We start from the raw sequence: 22242 nt of genomic DNA on the forward strand, positions 1-22242 counted from the left end.
TCTTCTTATTCTATGAATTACAAGTTCACACAGTGAGGCTGAAGGATAATTGCAGTGTATTCAGACAACTATATAATCAGTGTTAGGAAATGAGAGTGTTATAATAACAGACACAGATCATGTAGAAGCACTTCAGAGCCAGAGTATCTAATATATGTTGGAGGAAGTGCCCATTTCTTTGTTTACACTGTGAAAACTGAAGTAACTTGTATGTCTTAGAATGCCATTTTAAGTATCTATTTCCGCTTCTCTGTTGTTGTAGGTGTGATGTAAGTATGCATTGAATATATCATTGAATATATCCCCAGAAAATGACAAGTTCTAACACTTGTGCATCTGTGTATAAAAAACCAACACTCCTGTCATGGCATACCTCCTGTCCACCTCTGGTACTAACATTATGACACCCACAACACATAATAAACACACAGCTCATTTTGACCTTAATCTTGTTTTTGTTTCATGCAGACATGACACCGCTGTGCAAACCACAGTGTGGCCAACACATCTCCTAAATGCAACCCTTTAAAACACTTTGCATTGTGTCTGTTTGGTCCAAAGGAATATTTTATTTGGAATGGCTGAGTTTGAAAAAAATACATGGTTATTATTGTGATGCATATTATGATTTTAGCTTTTCCTCATAATCAGAGAGACATGATGTCTTGCATCTTGAGCCTAAGATTTCTGTGTTGCATCACAAGGCTTGATTTTTAATCGTATATTGCAACACATTTTAACCTATTATTTAAAAAAAATTTTTTTTACACATTTTCTTCTGTTATAGAAGGGTTCCTGCAGGATCTTAAAAAGTCTTAAAAGTGTTGAATTTACAAATCTGTATTTAATACCTTAAAAAACTCTTTAAAAGGTGTTACATTTGACATTGTAGGTATTAAGTTATGTTGCCATAAACTTCTTGGCTGTGTTGTGTTTAAATGTATCTGTTAAATGTCCAAGCTGGAAAGAAAGTAACGTTAGTCTACACAGCTCTAACCCGACAATTTATATTGAAATTAGGAACAGATTATCACTAACCGTGCAGCCCGTGGTGGGAAATGACTCGGAATGATGGGACTCAAGGCGGTGGAGTAAATAAATACATATTCCTAAATTGTAGAAGTCACAAATTTTTGCCAGTATGGCCATGAAATAGGCTGTGAAATGGGCATTAAATTTTGTTTTAAGTAGTTTTAAAAGGATCTAAAAAAAAGTCTTAAATTTAACTTGTAGAAACCTGTAGGAACCCTGTATAGCCTTATTCCAAAATTAAACTGAAATTATTTTTTTACTTCACAATTCTACATACAAAAAAACTTTTGCAAATGTACTAAAAAAAACACAACCCCAAATATAACATGTGTATAACATGTGACATTCAGTTTAGGTCTGTAGTTTATTTGGTACCAAAATTATAACATAAAACATTTGCAGATGTTCTTAAATGTCCTCATTTTTTTTTAAAGAAAAATCAACATTACAGCACCTTCTGACATTAAAACCAACTATCAGACGAAGTGGCTTCAGCATTTGTGGCGTTTACTTTCTTATTTTGCCATACTCTTTCTTTCACTTAATCTTGTGATTAATCCGTCTTCCTCAACCTCCTAATCTCCTTCTCACTGTGTTTTTTTTTTTTTTTTTTCCAACATCCCCCTCTATGCTTTTTTTTCTTTCCCCTCGTCTCCTCACAGCCCATCTGGGTTTTTGGAGGCATGAAGCCATGAAGCCTTAATGACAGTCTAGCCCACATCGGTTGGACTAATCCAGTTAGCTGGGCTCTGTAGTGGGACCTATTCAGCGCGCCTCACCACCAACATCACCTTTTGTTTCCGTTAATCCCATTGGCACAGCCTCGCCACACGCTACACCCAGGCGTCGACACACATTCACCTCAATATTATTGTTACCCCTTCACATACAGATGAACCGTCACACAGAGAAACACAAGACATCCTGCTGAATCTACCTCTTTGTAACAACACCTCAATCACCCCCCACGGCCCTATGGATTACGAATGGTTGAGGGACCCCTACTGCTGTGTAAAATGATAAAGAAGTGTTGGGAGTGGGCGGGGTCAGTTACATTAAAAAAACCCAGCCACCGTTTGATTTGCTTATCGTTGTCCAACACTCCCTGTCAGTCAGTCATCAGTGAACACTGCTCTTTCCTCAGCACATCCTCTTGTCTTGTCAATCTTCACGCTGATGGTAAAACAAGGCTTAGTATTATCTGCAAACTACAAGCTGAGTCTGTTTACAGTCAAAACAGAGTTCTTCTAAAATGATTTCAATGTCATACTCATTCTGAACATCCACGCTATGCTGCCTTTTCTCCAGCAGCACATATGAATCCGTGCTTTATAAATTTGGATCAGGGGTAGGTTTTTATTTGGAATAATGGGGAAAAATTACAATCTGATGTCATTAATGCTCATACAAACAGTAGCTAAAATTAAGGATTTGTTGTGCATCAGTTTATGCACATTTACAAGTTGGAAACAGAGAACTTTCTCAGTGAAAAAAAAGCAAGAAAATGAAATGTTATGTGTAGTCTAAGGTTATATTTGATGACATGTAGACCCATCCTGTTCTTAAACTGGATATGGGTGTTTTTTTAATGGCCAACTACACATCACTGTTTATTGATCCATAAAGACCCAGTGCTGCTTTTGTGTCATTTTCCAAATCATTTTTTCTCTATTTTTAACCTCCCTTAAGCGATTTATCACCATTTACTCTAGTATTGTGCACTGTATTTTGCATTTTCAAGTGAAAATTGGGTATTTGCCTATATTTAATGTACTGATTATATAAATGTTCATAAAAGCTCAGATTCAAGTTGAAGGTTATTATGTCCAAAATAAAGAAAAATGGAGAAAAAGATCATTTTTTCTGCAAAATATATCATTAACTGGACATGAAATAAGTCTCTCCATCATTTATCAAACTCCATGGGTTTTACTAGTGAATCAATGTTGTAGAAGATGACAGTGTTTCCACGTTCACTACAGAGGCTCTGAACATCCAAATGGGTCATATCTGATGACCATGAAAAGATGACAAACTGCATTTTACACCAGTTATTTACATGTATTGATAGAATTAGTGGATCGACAGGTATTAAACAGTTTATATCAGTGAATAAATTTGGTCACTTGTGGATGTTTGGGTCTTTGTGGGTTAAATATATTTGGTCATTTTTTTCACTCAACCTACACATGTACTATTGATACAGGAGTATGAGACATCATTTTCATACATGGGATGGCCTCTATGGATTCCAACCCTTATCCCCATGGAGAATCTTTGGGATTTTCTGGAAACGACTTGATCTAGTAGTCCAATCCTCCCATTGTCAATACAAGATGTTGGCAAAAACTTAATGCAGCTCTGAACCGAATTAAATATGTGACATCGCATAAGCATTATGGCACCTGCATAAATGATGCCATGGTGAACGCATCCTGTAATCAAAGCTAGAGGTGTCTAACAAAAAATGTGTTTTTTGGCTGGGAAGCCTAGATTTATCAGTCATATAATTATTGAGTATCCTACAGTATGGTTTGGATTTATATTTTTCCAAGAATGAGTGTCATTCTGTCAAACTTGGGTTTCACAAACTGTCATACAAACTGAATGGGACAGCTGCTGTTTTTATCCTGTGTGGTCGCAGTGGAAATCGACAAACACAGCATGTGGGATACTTCATCATATCCTGACAAAAAAAAAATTGCACAAGACAGACTTTTCCATCCTCTGCTGACTAGTTTGAAAAGTCACAGAAGCCAAACAGAAATGCTGTTAATGGCACTGGTAAACAGTAAGTAGAGTCAGTTCTGACCCCACTGCAGTGGATCTGCACATGAACCAATCCTCCTGGTCCTCAGAGGCTTCCCAGACTCTAAACATGTTAGTAATCGTACAGACAGTATAAATCTAATAACTGATCTATCCCAGGGGGCTTTGTGGTGAAACATGCTTTTCCACTTATGAAAGTGCAAAAAGACCCTGATTAGAGCCCTGGGGAACACCAATAACAACTCACACTTAACTGGAGTGTTTCATTTGTACTGTGGCAGAAAATGGATACTGTATTGAAAAAGAGGACATGCTAAAAGTAGGTACTGGCTGATATATATATAAAAATGAACACACTTAAACTACACTTGGGTCTAATTGCCTGGATTTTTTTTTTTGCCTTCTTCAATTTACTCCAGTATGACAACCAAAATGAAAAAATGAATAAATCAAAGAAAATAGAACCCAAGTAGGAATAAATTATAATTTAGCTGACACAAGAGTATTCAGAAAATTGAATATTTAAGAATATGCTAACACTTTACATCGGTACATTCACTGAATTTTGAGTTGGTAAATGATCAGATGTCACTCACAAAAAAGTCTAAGCTGACCACATATTGAAAATAAAGCAGATTCTGATCGTATTTTCTGTGAATTAAGTGTGCTATTGATGCTCAGTAGCTGTTTTTCATTTCAGTTGTAAAATTAAAATGCAAATTGGAATGAATTTTTTATATCTGTCAAAAATAAAATGCCATTTAAGTACATTTCAGCTGGTTTGGTTTAGAAGTGTTCGGTCAGAGTGGGGCTACAGGCCACATTATGAATGGCTGTAAAAGACAAAGCTGTTCTGTACAATTTCAGTTTTTTTTTTTGATTGAGGAAAGTATTGTGTCAACACAGAGAGGAAAAAATTTCTCAACTTAGGCCCTATCCATACGAAAACGGTTTCAGTCGTATCCGCAAAAGTTTTGCATCGGATAGGCCTTTCATCCACACGAAATCGGCATTTTCAGTCACTGAAACTACAACTTTTTAAACTGGGTTCCAGAGTGGATACATTTGAAAACATCGGTTTGGCATATTCGTCGGTACGACCAAACCACAACTTTTCTAAAAGGATAATTTCATAGCCCCACCTCTCTAACCTTTCCCCCCGGAAGCAAAATGCCACTTTACAACAACAACAACAACAACAACAATGGTGGACTACAGCTATTGAGCTTATTGGAAATATTGAATCAACATCTTCGGCTACTCTATCATTACAATGAGCGACAAACAACCATAGCTAACAATATTCACTACATCAGCCTAAAAGGGCACATGTCACCCCCTTACTCATTGAGTTACACTGGCTACCCATAGCTGCCCGCATCAAATTCAAATCTTTAATCCTAGCCTACAAAATTCTCTGTGGGTCTGCTCCTGACTACTTAGGTGCACTAATAAAAGTTTATGTCGCCCCACGACCACTCCGCTCATCTGGGGAACGTAGTCTGGTGGTCCCCAGACCTTGTACAAGACAATCCAGGCTCTTTTCATGGGTCGTTCCACGTTGGTGGAACGCTCTACCAAGTGCTACAAGAACAGAGTCATCCCTGCCTATCTTCAAGAAGCTCCTGAAGACCCAGCTCTTCCGAGAGCACCTCCTGTCCTAGCACTTTCAAACATTCCATTTTAAATATTCTAATAAGGTTTTTCCCAGGATAACCACAGATTCTTTCACGATTATCTCTGGACCTGCTGCGGTGGTCCGGCCTCTTCCCTGCCCTCATCATCACCACTCACTTATCCTCAACCGCCTCCATGTGTCTCCGCCTACTCCCCCCTTCTCCCCCTCTCCCCCAGTCTCTATCTCTATCGCTCTCTCTTTTTCCCCTTCTCTACTCTCTCTCTTTAACCCCAACTGGTCAAGGCAGACGGCCATCCTCCAGGAGTCTGGGTCTGCTCGAGGTTTCTGCCTGTTAAAGGGAAGTTTTTCCTCGCCACTGTCACCAGTCACAAGTGTTTGCTCCTGGAGGATTCTGTTGGGTTTCTGTAAATTGACTTAGAGTCTGGTTTTGACCAACTCTATATATAAAATGTCAAGAGATAACTTTTTTGTGATCTGGCGCTATATAAATAAAATTTGATTGATTGAGTGATTTAATTGGTTTTCCCCTGTAAGTCGCTTTGGAAAAAAGCGTCTGCCAAATGCGTAAACATAAACATAAACATAAACTACATGCTCTTGGGTCTACTGCAGAGAGGGGCAACCAGAAGGAAATACTGGACCAGACCCGGTAGAACCAAGCAAGCTTTATGCACATGCTCCAGGTCTTCTCCATTTTTTGCAAGAGCATTACAAGGCCACATCCAGGCCTTTGTACTACATCATTTTCAGTGGTTTTCAGTGGTTTTGTGTGGACGCAGATATTTCCTGAAACAATTTCCTGTTTACGGAGCACTTTTTTGAAAACAACAAAAAAAAAAGATCACATAGGAAAAGATGCGGTTTCGTGTGGACATGGCCTTAGATACCGAAACATCTGCGTGTTTTTAAAGACCAGGGTTAAGAATGAGAAGTTTCCATGTAGAAAGTCCCATTAACCTTTGTTCATTCAGTTGGTCAATAGTCCTGCCACAAAAATCTTGGCAGCTGTAGTGTTTGCATGTGTTTTGTCCACTTTGCTGAACATTGGGTTCACATTCCAGAGTTTGCGAATGTCACAGGGTTAAAATCGATGGGAGCGCCTGGTCTAGGATGAATTAAAGGCCACTTCCAAATGACAAGGCCTGTCATACATGTGAAAGCAGCTCTGGAGACATGACAGCTCACTAAGCAGCCGGAGTGAAAGGCAGAAAGGCCAGTCTATTCATCAGCACAGAAAGATCGCCTTGTTACGCAAGACCGTCCCCTGCATCTCGCGTCCTTCCACCCTTTGCTTCTTAGAAGTGACACAGAGGAAAAGCAGGCGATGCCGTCAGCCGTGTCCTGGAGATCTGTGTTGATGTTTTGGTCGGTGTCCGTGTTCAAGTGCTGGATGTAGATTAGAATTTAATCCAATACAATAAGAGGTCAGAGTGGAAGAGTGGACTGGGAAGCGGGGGTTACAGACAGTGTAATTGGTCTGACTGAGATTCGCAGTGGAAGGCATGTCATGATTTTCCACATTAACGGACTGATTTATATTCCAATCTAGCTTCTTCACAGCTGCTTCATTACTGTGTATTACATTAGTAGAAATTTCCATCCCAATTGACTTTTCTAATCCGGCCTTTATTCACCATGGTTGAACTTGTTGTAAATGATACATTAGTATGGAATGTTATCTGGGCTTCATCATTTATTCAGTCTGTGATGTGACCCAGGGAAAACTGAAAGAGCATTGACTCAAGATCTGCATATCATATTAGACGTATATCATTATATACTTAATAGGTCAAGGTTAATTCCCCTGGTGATATTTGTGCTGCTTCTGAATAAACCATTTTATATTATATAACATCTCTATATTGGGTTTGTCATATCTCTGTCACACAAATACAATCAGATACGACCTGTTCTGAATATACACTATAAACAAAAAGTTAAGGATATTTCTTTTTTTTTGTCTTTTTTATTGTCATTTTTGCCATTTGTAAATAAAACTGTCTGGTCATTTAAAAAAAATGTCTTTCAATTCAATTCACACACAAAATAGTAAAAAACGCTGTGCAAGAATCCCAAATGAAAAAAATAGCCCAAAAAAATAAAAATATATAATAAAAATAAAAAATAAAAATGTCCTTTACTTTTTGTTTGTAGTGTATGTACACAACTTGGTCAAATTATAACCATTTATTACTGATTTTTTTGCACATACAAACTTGACTCTTGAGTAATATGTTTTTTTTTTCTGTGAAAACTATGATGCATGTCAGCACACACATTAAAATTTGCATGTAAACAGATCCTCCAATATTAAGACCACATCTCTAAAACACTGATAGTCACCCTGCTTTTGACTATTAAAACATTATGTTCTTCTAACTCTATGAAAATATTGCATTTTCTCTTATGTCTTAGATTTTCTTGACACTACATGAATGCATACACTTTTTTTGACACAGTTATAAGTGAAAATTACAGAATCACAGATTGAAAAGAGCCTCTGCTCACCAAATGTTTTGTATATGCTTTTATCCGCATGAAGCACATATTGATAACCTGTAATTTGATTGATAGTGGTTACATCTCCCTGCTCATAGTCACAGTCTGATGCAAGTATCTGTAATTGGTTGTAGCGCTGTGCACATTTGGCGAAGGTGACTGTTTTCTGCGCAAAATATGATTTATGTGCATGCAAGAAAATCCTGTTGAAGTATACAGATAGAATTCAGCAGATAGAATGTTTCTCATTTACATTTTATTATTCATCCAAGCTGCAGTAATAGAAGAGAACATTGATCAGATCCCTGTGTTTATACATAAATCAACCTCTATCTTAATAACGTGGCGTAGAATCTGCTTTAACCCTTTAATCTTGGTTTCATTTTGCACTGGAGTAATAATTCACAAATGGTTGGCAGGTGATTCATAGCTATTTGAAGCAATCCTATTGGTCCGACTCCCTTGGCTCATTGAATCTGTCAAGTGACTTCTGACCCCTTGTCCCATCAGATGCAGGTTATTTACTTTGGTTTGACAAATTCACGGCCCAACTCCCTCCTGCATCCTGAGTACTTCTGATTGACACCGCAATGTTAACCCTCACGCTGAAATACGGCGAGGGGTGTGTGTTATACGAGATGCTAATACAGCATATGGAAATGTACTCTCATGATGGGTAATGAGCCCATGTTTCTCTGCTCTGCATCCTCTCTAGTAGACCCAACCCCCACAGTGAATACCCCAAGGTTATGGTGAATAATCACCATCCCACCCCCACGTTACCCCTTCCTCTTCTCTCCTACCTCCCCCCCTTCGCCTCCATCCATTATTTAATACCCCATGGAGTGCATGTATGTGCGCATAAATGCACCTGACCATCACCTCTGCTTGGTTTTGGTGTTTTCTTGTATTTATATGTGAAAAAACATGTACTAGGGTGTGTACTAGTGTATTTCTGAGCATTGGTATATGTCGTATGGGTTGCTGGGACTAAATGTCACCCTGCGTTTTCCAGTGTTTGATCCTGGTTTACATGGTGTGGACATATATTCAGATCCTTCACCTGTACTGTTAACTGATACGGTCATTTGTGGCCATAAAGCATTAAATAATGAAGCTGAGTACCTGAGGATTATAACCACGCAGCTCCAACTGTGGCGGCACCTGCTGTCAGAGAATCCTCACTACATTAATCCCACATAGACACTGTGGAATAAGGTCCAGTAGAGTTACAGCAGTACACTGTTTCTGTTTCACTGTCCTCAGCCTGATCATAATCAAGGTGTACATGTATATTTGCATCAGTTATTAATCAGTATTGCAAAAAGATACCTCCAAAACCATTCCCAAAATGTTTCTAGGGCCATCTTATTACTAGATCTTGCAATGCTCCAAATTTGAAGAAAATTGGATAAAAACTGTTAAAATGGCGACCCAATGAGCGTGAAAACGTGCACAATTTTATTGTTATAAGAGAGCACAATTATTGTACATAATGTTTTGTAACACAATAATTACTACTCAACTCCTGTGTCTTTTTTATTACAAAATACACACATCACATTGCTTTTCATTTAGTGATCATTTTTGTTGAACAGCTGTTTGATTATCAATTCTTATTTTCAGTATTAAGACAATCAACCATTTTGTTCTGAAAACCCTTCTTTTACAACCATTTAATTGTAATAATAGAATGGGAACCTGTTATTTCAGTATTATTATGACTAAATATGCATAACTAGACAGATTTTGGGATGCTCCTTGGCTGCAGAAAATTTGGGAACAATGTGTCAAACGGATGTTTACGTCGAACCGCATGTTTTCAATGGTGCGTTGTTCACCAAAATTCATGTAGTGTCCGTACACAAATATACTTCCATCAATAATATCGCGTATATGCCTTATAGATATATTGTTCTAACTTGTTCACAAATGTTTATTTACTCCTGTAGCAGGAAGACTTAGTTACAGATCTAACAGAGATGCCACCATGTGGTAAGCCAGATTTCCATTCCGATCTTGTAGAGTCCGTACACCAAGTAGTGTCCGTACACCATATTCAAAATATGTGGGTCTAATTTTATTGTTTCTGTCAATATATGGAATTTTTCAGCACGCATGCTTTGGACACGACATCTATGCAATAAACAATGCATGATTATCCTGAGTGCTGAAACATTTGTATATGTTTGTATGCATTAAATATGGAGGCTATTAGGCTGGAGTGTCTTTACACCCAATAATTTCTGATTTGACAGGGGTACAAGCCTGCAAAATTTTTAGTAGACACCATGATACAAAAATATTTTGGACTTTAAAAGAGAAATATCAGACAAATGAAATGGTCTGTCTGATTTTTTGAGAGAGCATTATTATTTTTTATCTATATGTGCACCCTTTCTGGTACCCTTGATTGTGATCAGGCCATGTCAGTTTTCCTAGTTAGAGCAAGCACTCTTTACATATTTTAGGAGTTGTATTATGATGATTATATGATGACAAAGTAACAGTTATCACATTCAAAGAGTTAGCCAAGTGGTGTACTCCTTACCAAACAGAAAAGAAATGTGTCCCAGTTACTGTGATCACAGATTTACTGATTATCCATGTGGTTTTTTTTAGACATTTATTGGACATCTTACAGGAAGAAAAAAAATGAGTGTGATAAAGCATCTATTTGAAGTTTCAAACCCCCTGTCTGACAGCAGTAAAGTAACACTTTTATTGGAAAAGACTGGGCGAGAATCATAAATGCCAAGAGCTGGAGGTGGCACAAACGGGACTGGCCGCCTCATAATTCTGTATGTAGGAAAATGTCTGATCTCCTTCCTGTCAAACACTTCAATTTACACCATACAAGCTCTTCCTCTTTTCTTTTGTATAAACAGGCGGCACACAGCATTTTATTTCTTGTTTCATTTGTTTTCTAATGGGAAATCTTTCATACATGCAGTACAATATAATAAAAGGCTTGTGTGTGGAAGGATGGAAATATCACAACACAAAAATCCCATTTCATTGTAACGCACCTCAATATATCTGCAGATGATGCATTTATATCACTTTTTGCAATGCTCTGTAGCTTTAAACTTAAATTATTGTGATACATGTTTTTAATATTGTAATATTTAGCCTTTTTTGGATTGATTTGGTTGAATTTAGTGGAAATAAATACAAGTATGAAGTATGATACAAAGGCACTCTGTCGGATATATTTGATTAGAAATATTCCAGACTTCTTATTAACAGTCCATTCTGTTAAAACCTGTGCTAACGTCTTTGTTTTTCATTATCAGGAGTGTATTTTTGTCAGTGTGTGTGACATTACAAACATAACTATTACATAATCAGTGTGCATCTTGAAAATAAACAGCAGCTGTAAGCTCAGCATGTGGTCTGCACCGCTGCTTACACAAGCACTTACACATCAGTACACACATCCATGACCTGTACTGACCTAACAGACTTACACACACACCATACTCACATATGGTATCAAAGATGATTGATGATAGTGGTGTGAGCCAGATGTTTGCTCTTGGAGATATACTCTTGAAAATATTCTCTCATATGAGGGATTTTTCATTCGATGTAGGCAGTGTCTGAATGATGCAGTTTTATTTAATGATACTGAACAGCGTTGATACTCCAAAGACGAACATCAACCAAAGGAATTTCAGGGTTTTTTGTTTTTTTTTTGTCTTTCATTTTCCCAACCAGCCAGATTGTTATCCAATGTAGTGTGTGTATTTATAGTCCTCAGAAGATCAATTAGTCTTTGTCTGCTCAACATGAATCCCTTTTTATAATGAATATCTAATTATCACATTAAAAGCATGGCTGAATTGAGCCTCTCAGATACCTGAAAGTAACTCCAGGTTTTATCGGTGCAACCCCAGATGCAGACAGAAGTAGATGATGCAGCGGACCTCATAAAGCCTATAAATCCTCAGGGGCAGGACTGTGGTTTTTGATTAACAGGTTGGCTGAGCACTAATCTGCTGAGATATAGAGGAGTATTTGGTATCCACACTCACATTTACTGGGCTTTAAAACCTGTGGTGGAATAGAAAATTTCCATTCAACCCAATCCACAAACATAATACAGTATATGTGTTTATACTGAATCTCTCTATATATGTAAAATTGTATAATGAAAACGTATTTATACTGTATGCTGATGTGTGGACTTTGTATGATATTCCAAAAATAGACAAATCTACCACATGAGCACAGATATGTAGCATATGTTATATGTAAGTGGACAGTAATAAAAAGTTGGATTGCAGATGTTTACAATAACAACATTAGAATAACAGAATGTTCTTCTTCTTTCTTCTTTCTTCATTGAGGCAGATGGAGTCAAACAAACTTCAGGCTCCTTAAGTTTGCTTTCTGTTAAAACAGGGGTGTCAAACTCCTTTCAGTTCAGGGGCCACATTCAGCCTAATATGATCTAAAGTGGGCCGGACCAGTAAAATTATTTAAATAATAGGATAAGAACTTATAAATAATGTCAACTCCAAAGTTTTCTCTATGCTTTTGAGTGAAAAAAGTAAAATTCCATTATGAAAATGTTTACACCTACGAACCGTACTTTAACATAACATGAAAAAATATGAGCAACCTGAAAATTGTTAAGAAAAAAAGTGCAGTGTTAACAATATTACGCCTTAGTTTATCATTTATACATGTGCATCACAACTTAAAGATTTAGTAAAAGGTGGAATATTGTTAAAATTTCACATACTTCTCTGAAGACATTTCAGATTGTTCATATTTGTTCAGGTTATTCATATTTTTTGTAAAAGGATAGTCTGTACATGTAACTTTTTTTTCCTAATTTTACTTTTTTTCACTAAAAACAAAGAGGAAAATTTGCAGTTTTCATTATTTATAGGTTATTATGGTAGTATTTTACTAGTCTGATCCACTTTAGATCAAACTGACCTAAAATGATTTCAACATCCTTGATTATTAATATCTTCAGTGTAATTTTTGTATTTCACAAATTCATCCTTGGGGCCAGATTGGACCCTTTGGCGGGCCGGTTTTGGCCCCCGGGCCGCATGTTTGACACCTGTGTGTTAAAACTACAGAGGTTCCTCAGCTTCTTCATGTAGCATATATGTTACATGTTACTGGACAGTAGCAAAAAGTTGGACTGCAGATGTTTACAATAACAACATTAGAATAACAAAATATTCTTCTTCTTCCTCTTCTTCTTCTTCTTCCTCTTCTTCTTCCTCTTCCTCTTCTTCTTCTTCTTGTTCCTCTTCTTCTTTTTCTTCTTCTTCTTCCTCTTCTTCCTCTTCTTCTTCTTCTTCCTCTTATTTCTCTTCCTCTTCTTCTTTTTCTTCTTTCATTGAGGCAGATGTCAAACAAACCTCAGGCTCCTTACGTTTGCTTTCTGTAAAAACTACAAAGCTTCTTCAGCTGCAGAACGTTTTCATTTTGCATGTAAATGTGTCATTTTGCTGTATTTCTGTGTGTACTAGAAGCACATAGTAGGAATGCAGCAGGTGTTGTCTTCACCTTACCTGTGTGTGTGTGTGTGTTCTCCAGTTTGTCCGCCCTCCATTGTCTGTCTTTATCTCAACATTCTGATTGTAGGTCAGTAGAAAAGACTCCTCTATTTTTGTCAACATAATCCCCTCTAAGAATGTACACACCCCTCAGCCTGCACACATCCATGTATGTGTGTGTGTGTGTGTTTGTGTGCACGTCGGCAGCAGTGTGTTAATACCTCCAGCACGTTACACACACTAATCCACTCACAGTCGGCAAGACCGTCCCGCACTCGCTCCTCTTCTATCCCAGCACACGTACACACTTTACGCAAAATACGCGCGCTACGCATGCTTCAGTTTTGGCTCGGACGCCCAGATCCGTACCCAAATTGGATTCATTTCACCCCAGGGTGTCTTGGCCGTTTTGGGAGCACCTATGAGCGCAGGGATGGTGGTCGGAGCAACAGGCCAGGTGAGCAGTGATTGACAGGACTCTGCCTCTGGTTTATGGATCAGTCTGATCTCTCTGCGCTCTGCATGTTGTTGTCATGTCATGTGTGGCAACTGAACAGCCTTCCTTTTACAATTAAGATGAATTATTATCTAGTTTAGTGGTTCAGATGTCAGTGATGAGCACTAAAATACAGAAATTAAACATTTAAGCTCCGCAAAACGGTATAATTTTAACATAAGCTACGTTCTTGAACAAACTGCCCTTACAAACCACCTGGTTTTCTGTGCAAATTTGAAGCAATAACTGCCGCTTATTTGCATATTTATGTTTCATGTGCAACAGAATTCTCACTTGAACTTGACTGTAATGCGTAATCTGAGGCTTTTTCCTGAGGTTTGTGTTCTTTTAGTTTCCCTCCATCTGGCTTGTCCTGACGTTCTAATTAAACCTGTCAGTTGGTAATGTGACGACTAGTAGCTGAGGTTTTTCCGCTCACTCTCAAAGGGAAACCACTCTTTTCTTTCTAGGTTTACCCCCCTATAATCTCCCCCCACAACAGGATTCTCTGCTCCATCTTTTCACACTGGATTAAAATCTGAGACAGTCATTAGTCAGACAAAAGCTATAAGGCTAGTTAAGCGGGTCTTTGCATCAGTGTGCAACACTTGACTTAAAATTGGTGCTCATACACCAACATAAGCCCACAGTGACTTCACTATAATTATTGTAATCCCATCAGACATTTGAGTGCAATAATGAACAAGTGTGCATTTATTAGTGTCACTAAACTATATTAAAAATCATGCTACTGTTCGTTCTCGGGTTCATGTTTATAGTAGCAGAGGCTTCACTGTGGATGATGTCAAGTACGCTACACATTTATCTCATGGAAAATGGTTAAAGCAAAATATTCTAACAGTAATCCAGTTAAAACACAGAATGTCCTGTCACTACAGTGTTTCTCCACCCAGCAGGATCGATATTGTCAGCAGGCTTCATCCACTAGGGAACTGCAACTATTAAATCTGGGGAAGTAATTTGGTTAGTCTTGATGCTCTCCTCATTGATTTTACATTCATTTATTTGAGGTGGTGCCCAAATGGTTAGATGCACTGAAGTCTTTTAATGGCAGGGAAAGCGCTGCTAAATATGATGCCAGATAATTTCAAGATAATCATTAGTGACTGTAATAAGTAGCTAAATAGAGTCTGTTTTTTACTCACCCGCAGAGGGAAAACCAGAACAGATGTGTGTTGTGTGCCTTGATGGGATGTAATACTCTTTAAATTGTGGTATATGGGTTTCTCTGGATTTTATAGTTTGTTGCTTCTAACAGTAATCAGGGTTTTTTGTCGATCCTTTTTATTGTTGTACATTTTGGGTCAGATTTTTCCCACGCAAATGATCTTCAGGAATTAAAAAATATGGCAAAGGTGTCCTAATAGGTCCGTGGTTCCCAACTTTTCTTGGCTCGTGACCCCATTTTAACATCACAAATTTCTGGTGACCCCAGACATTCAAAACAAAGACTTTTTTTTCTAAAATTATTTTGTTTTTGATCATGTAATAGTTTGCTATACTATGTTGCAAATAAACATTAATTTTAGATGATATTTAGGCTATATATAGTATAAAATGCACCTTTTTAGCGTCTGCTTCTCAGTTTCTCTTGGAGGGGTCTTAGCGGGGCCAGGCAAACAAAGAAATCTTTCCATTTTCTGTTCGGTCTGGTTTTCTGACTACGACAGTGTCTGGGCAGGTTGAAGCGTAGTAATGCACATGGTCACATGATCAGGTCAATCAAGATATGCCCTCTCAGATACTATATCCTGCATTTTATTTGAACTGGATTTTTATTAGGAAAAATGTGTGGTTTTAATTATAATGAAATATATACAGGGTGGGGAAGCAAAATTTACAATATTTTGAGGCAGGGATTGAAAGACAGTGTATGACCAATTAGTTTATTGAAAGTCATGAGAATTTAAATCTTCAAATCATATTTTACTGCATTTCTAATGGTCTTGTTGTCTACCTCAAGTTCAATTGCCATTTTTCTCATGGATTTGGTTGGATCCTTTAGGATTTTGGATTTGAGAGCTTTAATAAAAGCTTTGGTATGTTTTTTGTTGCTTCCTCCACTTCCAGACTTTCTCGTAATAGTTTTGCTCATAGTCATTCTCTTCTTTACATTATAAACAGTCTTTATGGACACTCCAACTATTTTTGAAATCTCCTTTGGTGTGACGAGTGCATTCAGCAAATCACACACTCTTTGACGTTTGCTTTCCTGATTACTCATATGGGCAAAAGTTTCTGAAAAGGTATGGATAATAGTGTTAGGTATGATTATGACATCAATATATGTTTGGTTTCAAAACAATTGACGTAGTGTCTGCTGAGAAAAAACAACTAAATGTTCATTGTAAATTTTGCTTCCCCACCCTGTATTGAATCATTATAAAATATTTTTTATTAGTAATTTTATTTTATTAGTTTTTTTATCAATTACTAGAAATTTCAGGCGACCCTATTTGAATACCAGGCAACCCCTTGTGAGGTCATGACCCTAAGGTTGAAAAACGCCAAAATAGGTAGTAAAGGACTTTTTTCTGGTTGTTGTTTTCTTCCTCTACTTACTTTTTTTTTTTTTTTTTTTTTTTTTTAACATTGATGGTTAATGGTTTTGCAACTTTTTGCCATTTTGCTTTCTGTGGATTCCATCCCTGTCATTGAGCAGCTGATTCCTTTATATACATTTACATTTTGTGTTTTTTGACCCAGTGGAATGCCTACTACGTTTTTTTTTTTCCTTTAAAAAAAAAATGCTCACAAAACTTTAGTGATGGAATGGGCTATATACAATCTGGTTCACAACTGGCCTTTTTATGTAGCTGCTGTATATGTTTAGCTTTCGGAGTATTTATACAGATTGTGCAAATTACTAACTTTTGTCAATTTGTTGCTAATTGCAAAGAAAAAACATGTCTTAACCCACTTGACATGAATGTGATGCTTTCTTCTGTCGCTACAGAGGTTCTTCTGATTAGAATGCATGAGAGAAAAGACTGTTTATTTAGCCTTCACCATTTAATTAAAAGTGTAGGAGGGCTTCATGTCATCCATCAGACTAAAAAGATTCAGACCTACATGAAATCTCCAGCTTAATGATATTCAAGTTTCCCATTGTTTTTCATGATTCAGTAAGTGGTAGCTTTGATTTATGTCCCTTATTTAGGTACTCGGGTGAGACTTAATATATATAAAATACATTAAATACCACACCTGGACATTGTAGATCTTTGTTAATTATAGCAGACAATGGTGATCAGTGAGTAACAGTAATGTGATGAGTGGTCTCCTCCATTTAAGTTTTATTATTTGCACTCAGCCCTCTAATGTCACATTAGAGGAGAAAGTGGGACGGGTTAAAAAATGTGTGCATGTGTTAAGATGAATTATTGGTAAAGCAGAGTAAGCGGAGCAGCGATGGGTGACGTAACCAGGGCCTCGGGGGGATTCTGGGTCGGCTCATTTGGCTGTGGTGGGCGGAGCGTTGATGAATCGCCTCCCCGACTGCCACGCCCTCTCTCTCTCAGTCTCTGTGTGGTGCTCGCTCGCTCTTTTGTGCCTAGTATCAGTGGAGATGAGGACAGTTGATTGTTCTGTCCGTGATATCTGACGTCCACATAATAGCAGTTAGGATGTGCATGTTCACACTCACCCACACACACTCGTACACACAATACAAGCTCTCATTTTTCAGTGTGTGTGTGTGTGTCAGGTTTTCAGCTCATTAGGTGAGAAAAGGTTGTGCTAATGAAACCCACGGGACACACACATACAACCCTATAGAGAGCCCTTTCTCCAGCTTCTTTTGCTCCACTGCTGCCACCGACTACGCCCCACACCCTTGTTGCTAGGCAATGGGTGATGGAGAGCAGCCACTATATGTGAGTGTTACTATGAGGAAGAAAATCTATGTTTACTTCAGTAAAAACACTTATATTGTTATGAATTATTGTGTAGTAAAATATAGAAAATAATATTTATGAACCATGGTAGTTTTCTCTTTGATATCAGATTGTATTGCATCATTGTGACTGTATTGTACATTAATATTAGTAATGTTAACGTGACATGACTTTTTTACATTAGTGTGACACAGATTTGCACGGTATTGAGAGCCTGTAGAAATGGAATTAGACATTAGGTTCTTAGGTATATAGTATTTTAATCAAAATATGTAATATCATTTAAGTTCTTGTAAATTTTCTGTTATTGGATTTGTATTGGATGTGGTTAAGATGGCAATTTATTTCCGCAAACAAATCATTAAAAAAAAAAAAAAAAAAAAAATCTGTCATTCATTCCACCCAACTTAACTAGTATCCATTAGCTACTACCAGTAAGATAACTCGCTATCTATCTGTATATTTGATGTCCCAAAAGCAGATTGATATTGTAAGTAAATAACCATAGACACAGTTACTATATATGCTATATGTGAGTGACTTATTAGTACATGATTAGGCAGATATTTAAGGCGCTCTAATTTGCAGATTTGCATGAATGAGCTGTTTTTGGGCTAAATTTGGTGGTGATCAACATTTATTTTTACTAATATCTATAAAGAGACTCTTAACTTTGATGTGAAATTTAAGTCTTATGTTTTTATCATTTCAAGCCAAGTTTCCAGAGGCTGAATTTGTTGTAGGTGCAAAAACTAGATTTAAGGTATATTTTCGTAAACTTAGAAACCGCAGCATTTGTACAAAAAAAAAAAAAAAACTTCCCTCAATTCCATGAAATTTTGCTTTTTTTTTTTTTTGCCAAGGAGCAAATGCACAACAGGAAATCGAGTCACCACTGTCAAAAAAAAATAAATCTTGTGATTGATCAGCTGTTTGCCTCATCTTCCCAGATATTCTGATATAAACACGTCAGATACAAAAAAGGTGGACTCCTGAGATGACTGAAATGAACCACAATAGACTTCAATTCTGTTTATTATTAGATAGCGTAGCCTACACTGTCACAGAATCACTAGACATTTTATGGAAACTAGTGACATTTGGTGTGTTTGTTTACTGTTTCATATCTCACAAAGTGTACATGATAGTAAGAGGAATTTATTTAGGATGTTTTATAATACTTTCAGTCTTTTCTCAATTGAATTTGAAGGCAGAAAGAAAGTAAGTCACTAAGTCAATAAGTAAGTGGGTCAGTATGTAAGTTAGTTGGTCTTGGGGGAGATTTGGTGTTTCAGAGGCATCTCTTGGCTATAAGTGACCTATATTTTTTTGTGTTCATTTTTTTTTTTTTTTTTTTTTTTTATCAGACTGGATTTTAACCCAAGGAAGGCCATAGTTAGAGATGAAAATTAAACATATTGATTTAGAGTTACATGCAGTTTTGTGTATTTCCACTAAATCCAGCTGACATCACTGAAAATTGTAAATTGAAAATTGAAAAAATGTAAGAATTGAAATATGAGGTAATCATGGAGACAAAAACCACACTATTGTCATTATCTGTGTGAACAACAGCAACAATACGAGCAGGGATCATCATTATTCATTTAACCACTGACATACAAAGTGGTATTACAGTGATTGTAGTTCAAGCTGGAACATGATCCGTGGTCAGATTGAGCTCTATTTGTCCCATGGGTGCCTTCAAACAATGTGGAGGAGCTTGGACCGGTAAGGAGTGAAATTGCTTCATTGTTGCACATTGAAACTATCTGGATGGGATTCTGACACTGACACATTACAGCTCAATCTGAGTAGCATCACCGGCTGCTTTGGCAGTGCCGGATTGAATTGAAGTCCCTCCCCCCAGGGCTTTTGAACGGACATGATGCATACAAAATATACATACATCAACCCAACCCCCACTGGTCCACATCCACACATGCTGTCAGAGGTGAAGGATTGTGTTTAAATTGCACTAAACAGACACAATGGAAACAGAATCGACTCCGCATGTGACATATGTTTGTGGTCACTTTAAAGTAAAATTGTTGATACAGACAGAAGCTGAGTTAATCAGTGTGTAATTAATCAGGGATTTCCCATCAGTGTGTCTGCTGCTGGTGTTTGAGATGTTAGGGCGTGGTTGGGTTAGCGGTGCCTCTTTGTCTGCTCCGTACCCGAAGGACACTCCAAAAAAACACTCATGTCTTGAAAGTAGGCACCTTTGGGACACTGTTGTTATGTTTGTGTGGCGTCTCTTTGTCTGGTATGTGAGTTTATCTGAGGTAAGAAGATGAAATAGTAAACATAGGAGTAAATGTGTTGAACTACTGGACAGTCACTGGGCTGTGAGGATTATGACAGAGGTGTTTACAACCACTTCTACATTTAATATTAAACTCCAGAAATATTTTTAATCTGAACTATGAGCATCGTGACAAACTGTTTTCGTATAATAGCCAAACACTACGACCCAATGGTTTTATGGGTTTTATCCAAGATGAAGACTTTTAAAACGTTTACAGGTCGTTTATAAGGCTACGTTCAGACTGCAGGCTAATGTGGCCCATTCATTCATTCATTCATTCATTATCTGAACCCGCTTTATCCTCACTAGGGTCACAGGGGTCACTTGGAGCCTATCCCAGCTACATAGAGGCGAAGGCGGGGTACACCCTGGACATTTTGCCAGTTCATCGCAGGGCTGACATATAGAGACAAACAATCACTCTCACATTCACACCTACGGGCAATTTAGATTAATCGATTAACCTATCAGTGCATGTCTTTGGATGGTTGGAGGAACCCGGAGTACCCGGAGAGAACCCACACAGACACGGGGAGAACATGCAAACTCCACTCTAATGTGGCCCAAATCCGATTTTTTTGCCCTGTATCCGATCTGTTGAAGACAGTTTGAACAGTGCAAATCCAATTTTTTCAAATCTAACCCAGGCCACTTTCATACGTGGTCCTAAATCTGATGCGTATCTGATATTTTGCAGTGCGATTTCAGTCTGTACAGTCAGGTCACATTTTATCCGATCTTTATGTCATTGAAATGCGACAAACATCACAATTCTGCAGCGTCACATATTACATCAGGACCTCTTTTGTGGTCACTTCAAGGATGCATTCAGTTCATACTCAAAACTGATAGAAGTTGCATTTAATGTGTAATATGAACGAGCACACAAAAAAATCTGATTTCACCCAAAAATGTGAATTGTGCATTAAGACTAGCTGTCTGAACGTAGCCTTATTGTCTGAACAATAAAAAACCCAGACTATATGTCATCAGGAATGTGAGTTTACCGGACACCATCATTCATCGAGAAGAACGTTATCTGCTGAAGGATGTTACTGAAAAGCATTGTGGGATTTGTAGAAACCATGGCTTAGGTTTGGTGACAGTCATTTTTATTTAAAAAAAAAAACCTCCTCGATATGTACTAGAAATATAAATAGACATTATATGTGACATTGAGGGCCAAAGGAAAGACATGATCAAGTTGCATTATGGGTAGGAATCTGCGTTTTTCCAGCTTCACCTGTTATAGAAACAAAATGTCAGAACAGTTTGCAGCAGCAGGAATCACTGGCATGTCTGGGAAGGAAACAGTAGTCCTTTTCTCTCATGTTTTTGTCAAATATCATGTATGTTGTTCTTATTGTCGCTTGTATGATCATGTTTATCGTATACTTTCTATACTCAAATGTTATATGTAGATATTTCACATTTCTGGATACTGTTTAAAAACATGTACATATTATTGGGACAGTTTCATTTTTTAATTTACATATTTTTATAGCTTATTTTCCAGTATGCTTGTGTAGCAAATAAACCATTGACCTGATATTAATACAGTCCTCTGTGTTTTCTCTTTCAGGTAAGTTCAGTTGGACTGTGGAATCTGTGGGGAGTCGTTGGGATGAGTTTTCCTCAGTACAGTAGGTGCTGTGAGTTGTTCTTTGGCATAATGCTCCAGGATACAGCTGCTCCTGCTCCTGCTCCTGCTAGTTGTATTGATTGTTCTGCTTAGAAAAGCACATCTTCAGCTGAGGAGGTGGGCGTGGATGTTTATGTCATGTAGTTCTTGCTGAGGCCACTAGGTGCCTCTCCTGGATTTAACATCGCTAGTCCTGGTCATTTTATTTTATTGCAGTTTCTGATTAAACCAGTTCTGTGTCAGCAAATTATAAATAGTAACTCTTGATGTTTTTGCACATTGGGTTGTTATTTTAGAGCATATCCAGGCTCAGCTGGAACCCCTGATCTCCACTGACCGGCCAACACGATGGCAGATTTTGCTCTAATTGTCTTTCTTGGTCATCCCCCAGCTGCAGCCTCCTCTGAACCAA

At 37.6% G+C, this 22242-nt stretch overlaps 1 protein-coding gene across 3 annotated transcripts in view; it reads left to right on the forward strand.

The window, feature by feature from the left end:
- ank2b (ankyrin 2b, neuronal) overlaps nt 1–22242 on the forward strand; it is a 293858-nt gene that overhangs the window by 131417 nt on the left and 140199 nt on the right. The window contains exon 1 of one of the 3 annotated variants that reach the window (XM_030161863.1): nt 13707–13921. The exons of the other annotated variants lie outside the window; for them this stretch is intronic. Coding sequence (XP_030017723.1) covers nt 13886–13921 — 36 coding nt within the window. The 5' untranslated portion in view covers nt 13707–13885. Of the gene's footprint in view, nt 1–13706; nt 13922–22242 lie in introns of those variants that run through there. 3 annotated transcript variants of the gene reach the window in all.

Source organism: Sphaeramia orbicularis, chromosome 18 (genome assembly GCF_902148855.1).
Source record: "Sphaeramia orbicularis chromosome 18, fSphaOr1.1, whole genome shotgun sequence".
Classification (NCBI taxonomy): Eukaryota; Metazoa; Chordata; class Actinopteri; order Kurtiformes; family Apogonidae; genus Sphaeramia; species Sphaeramia orbicularis.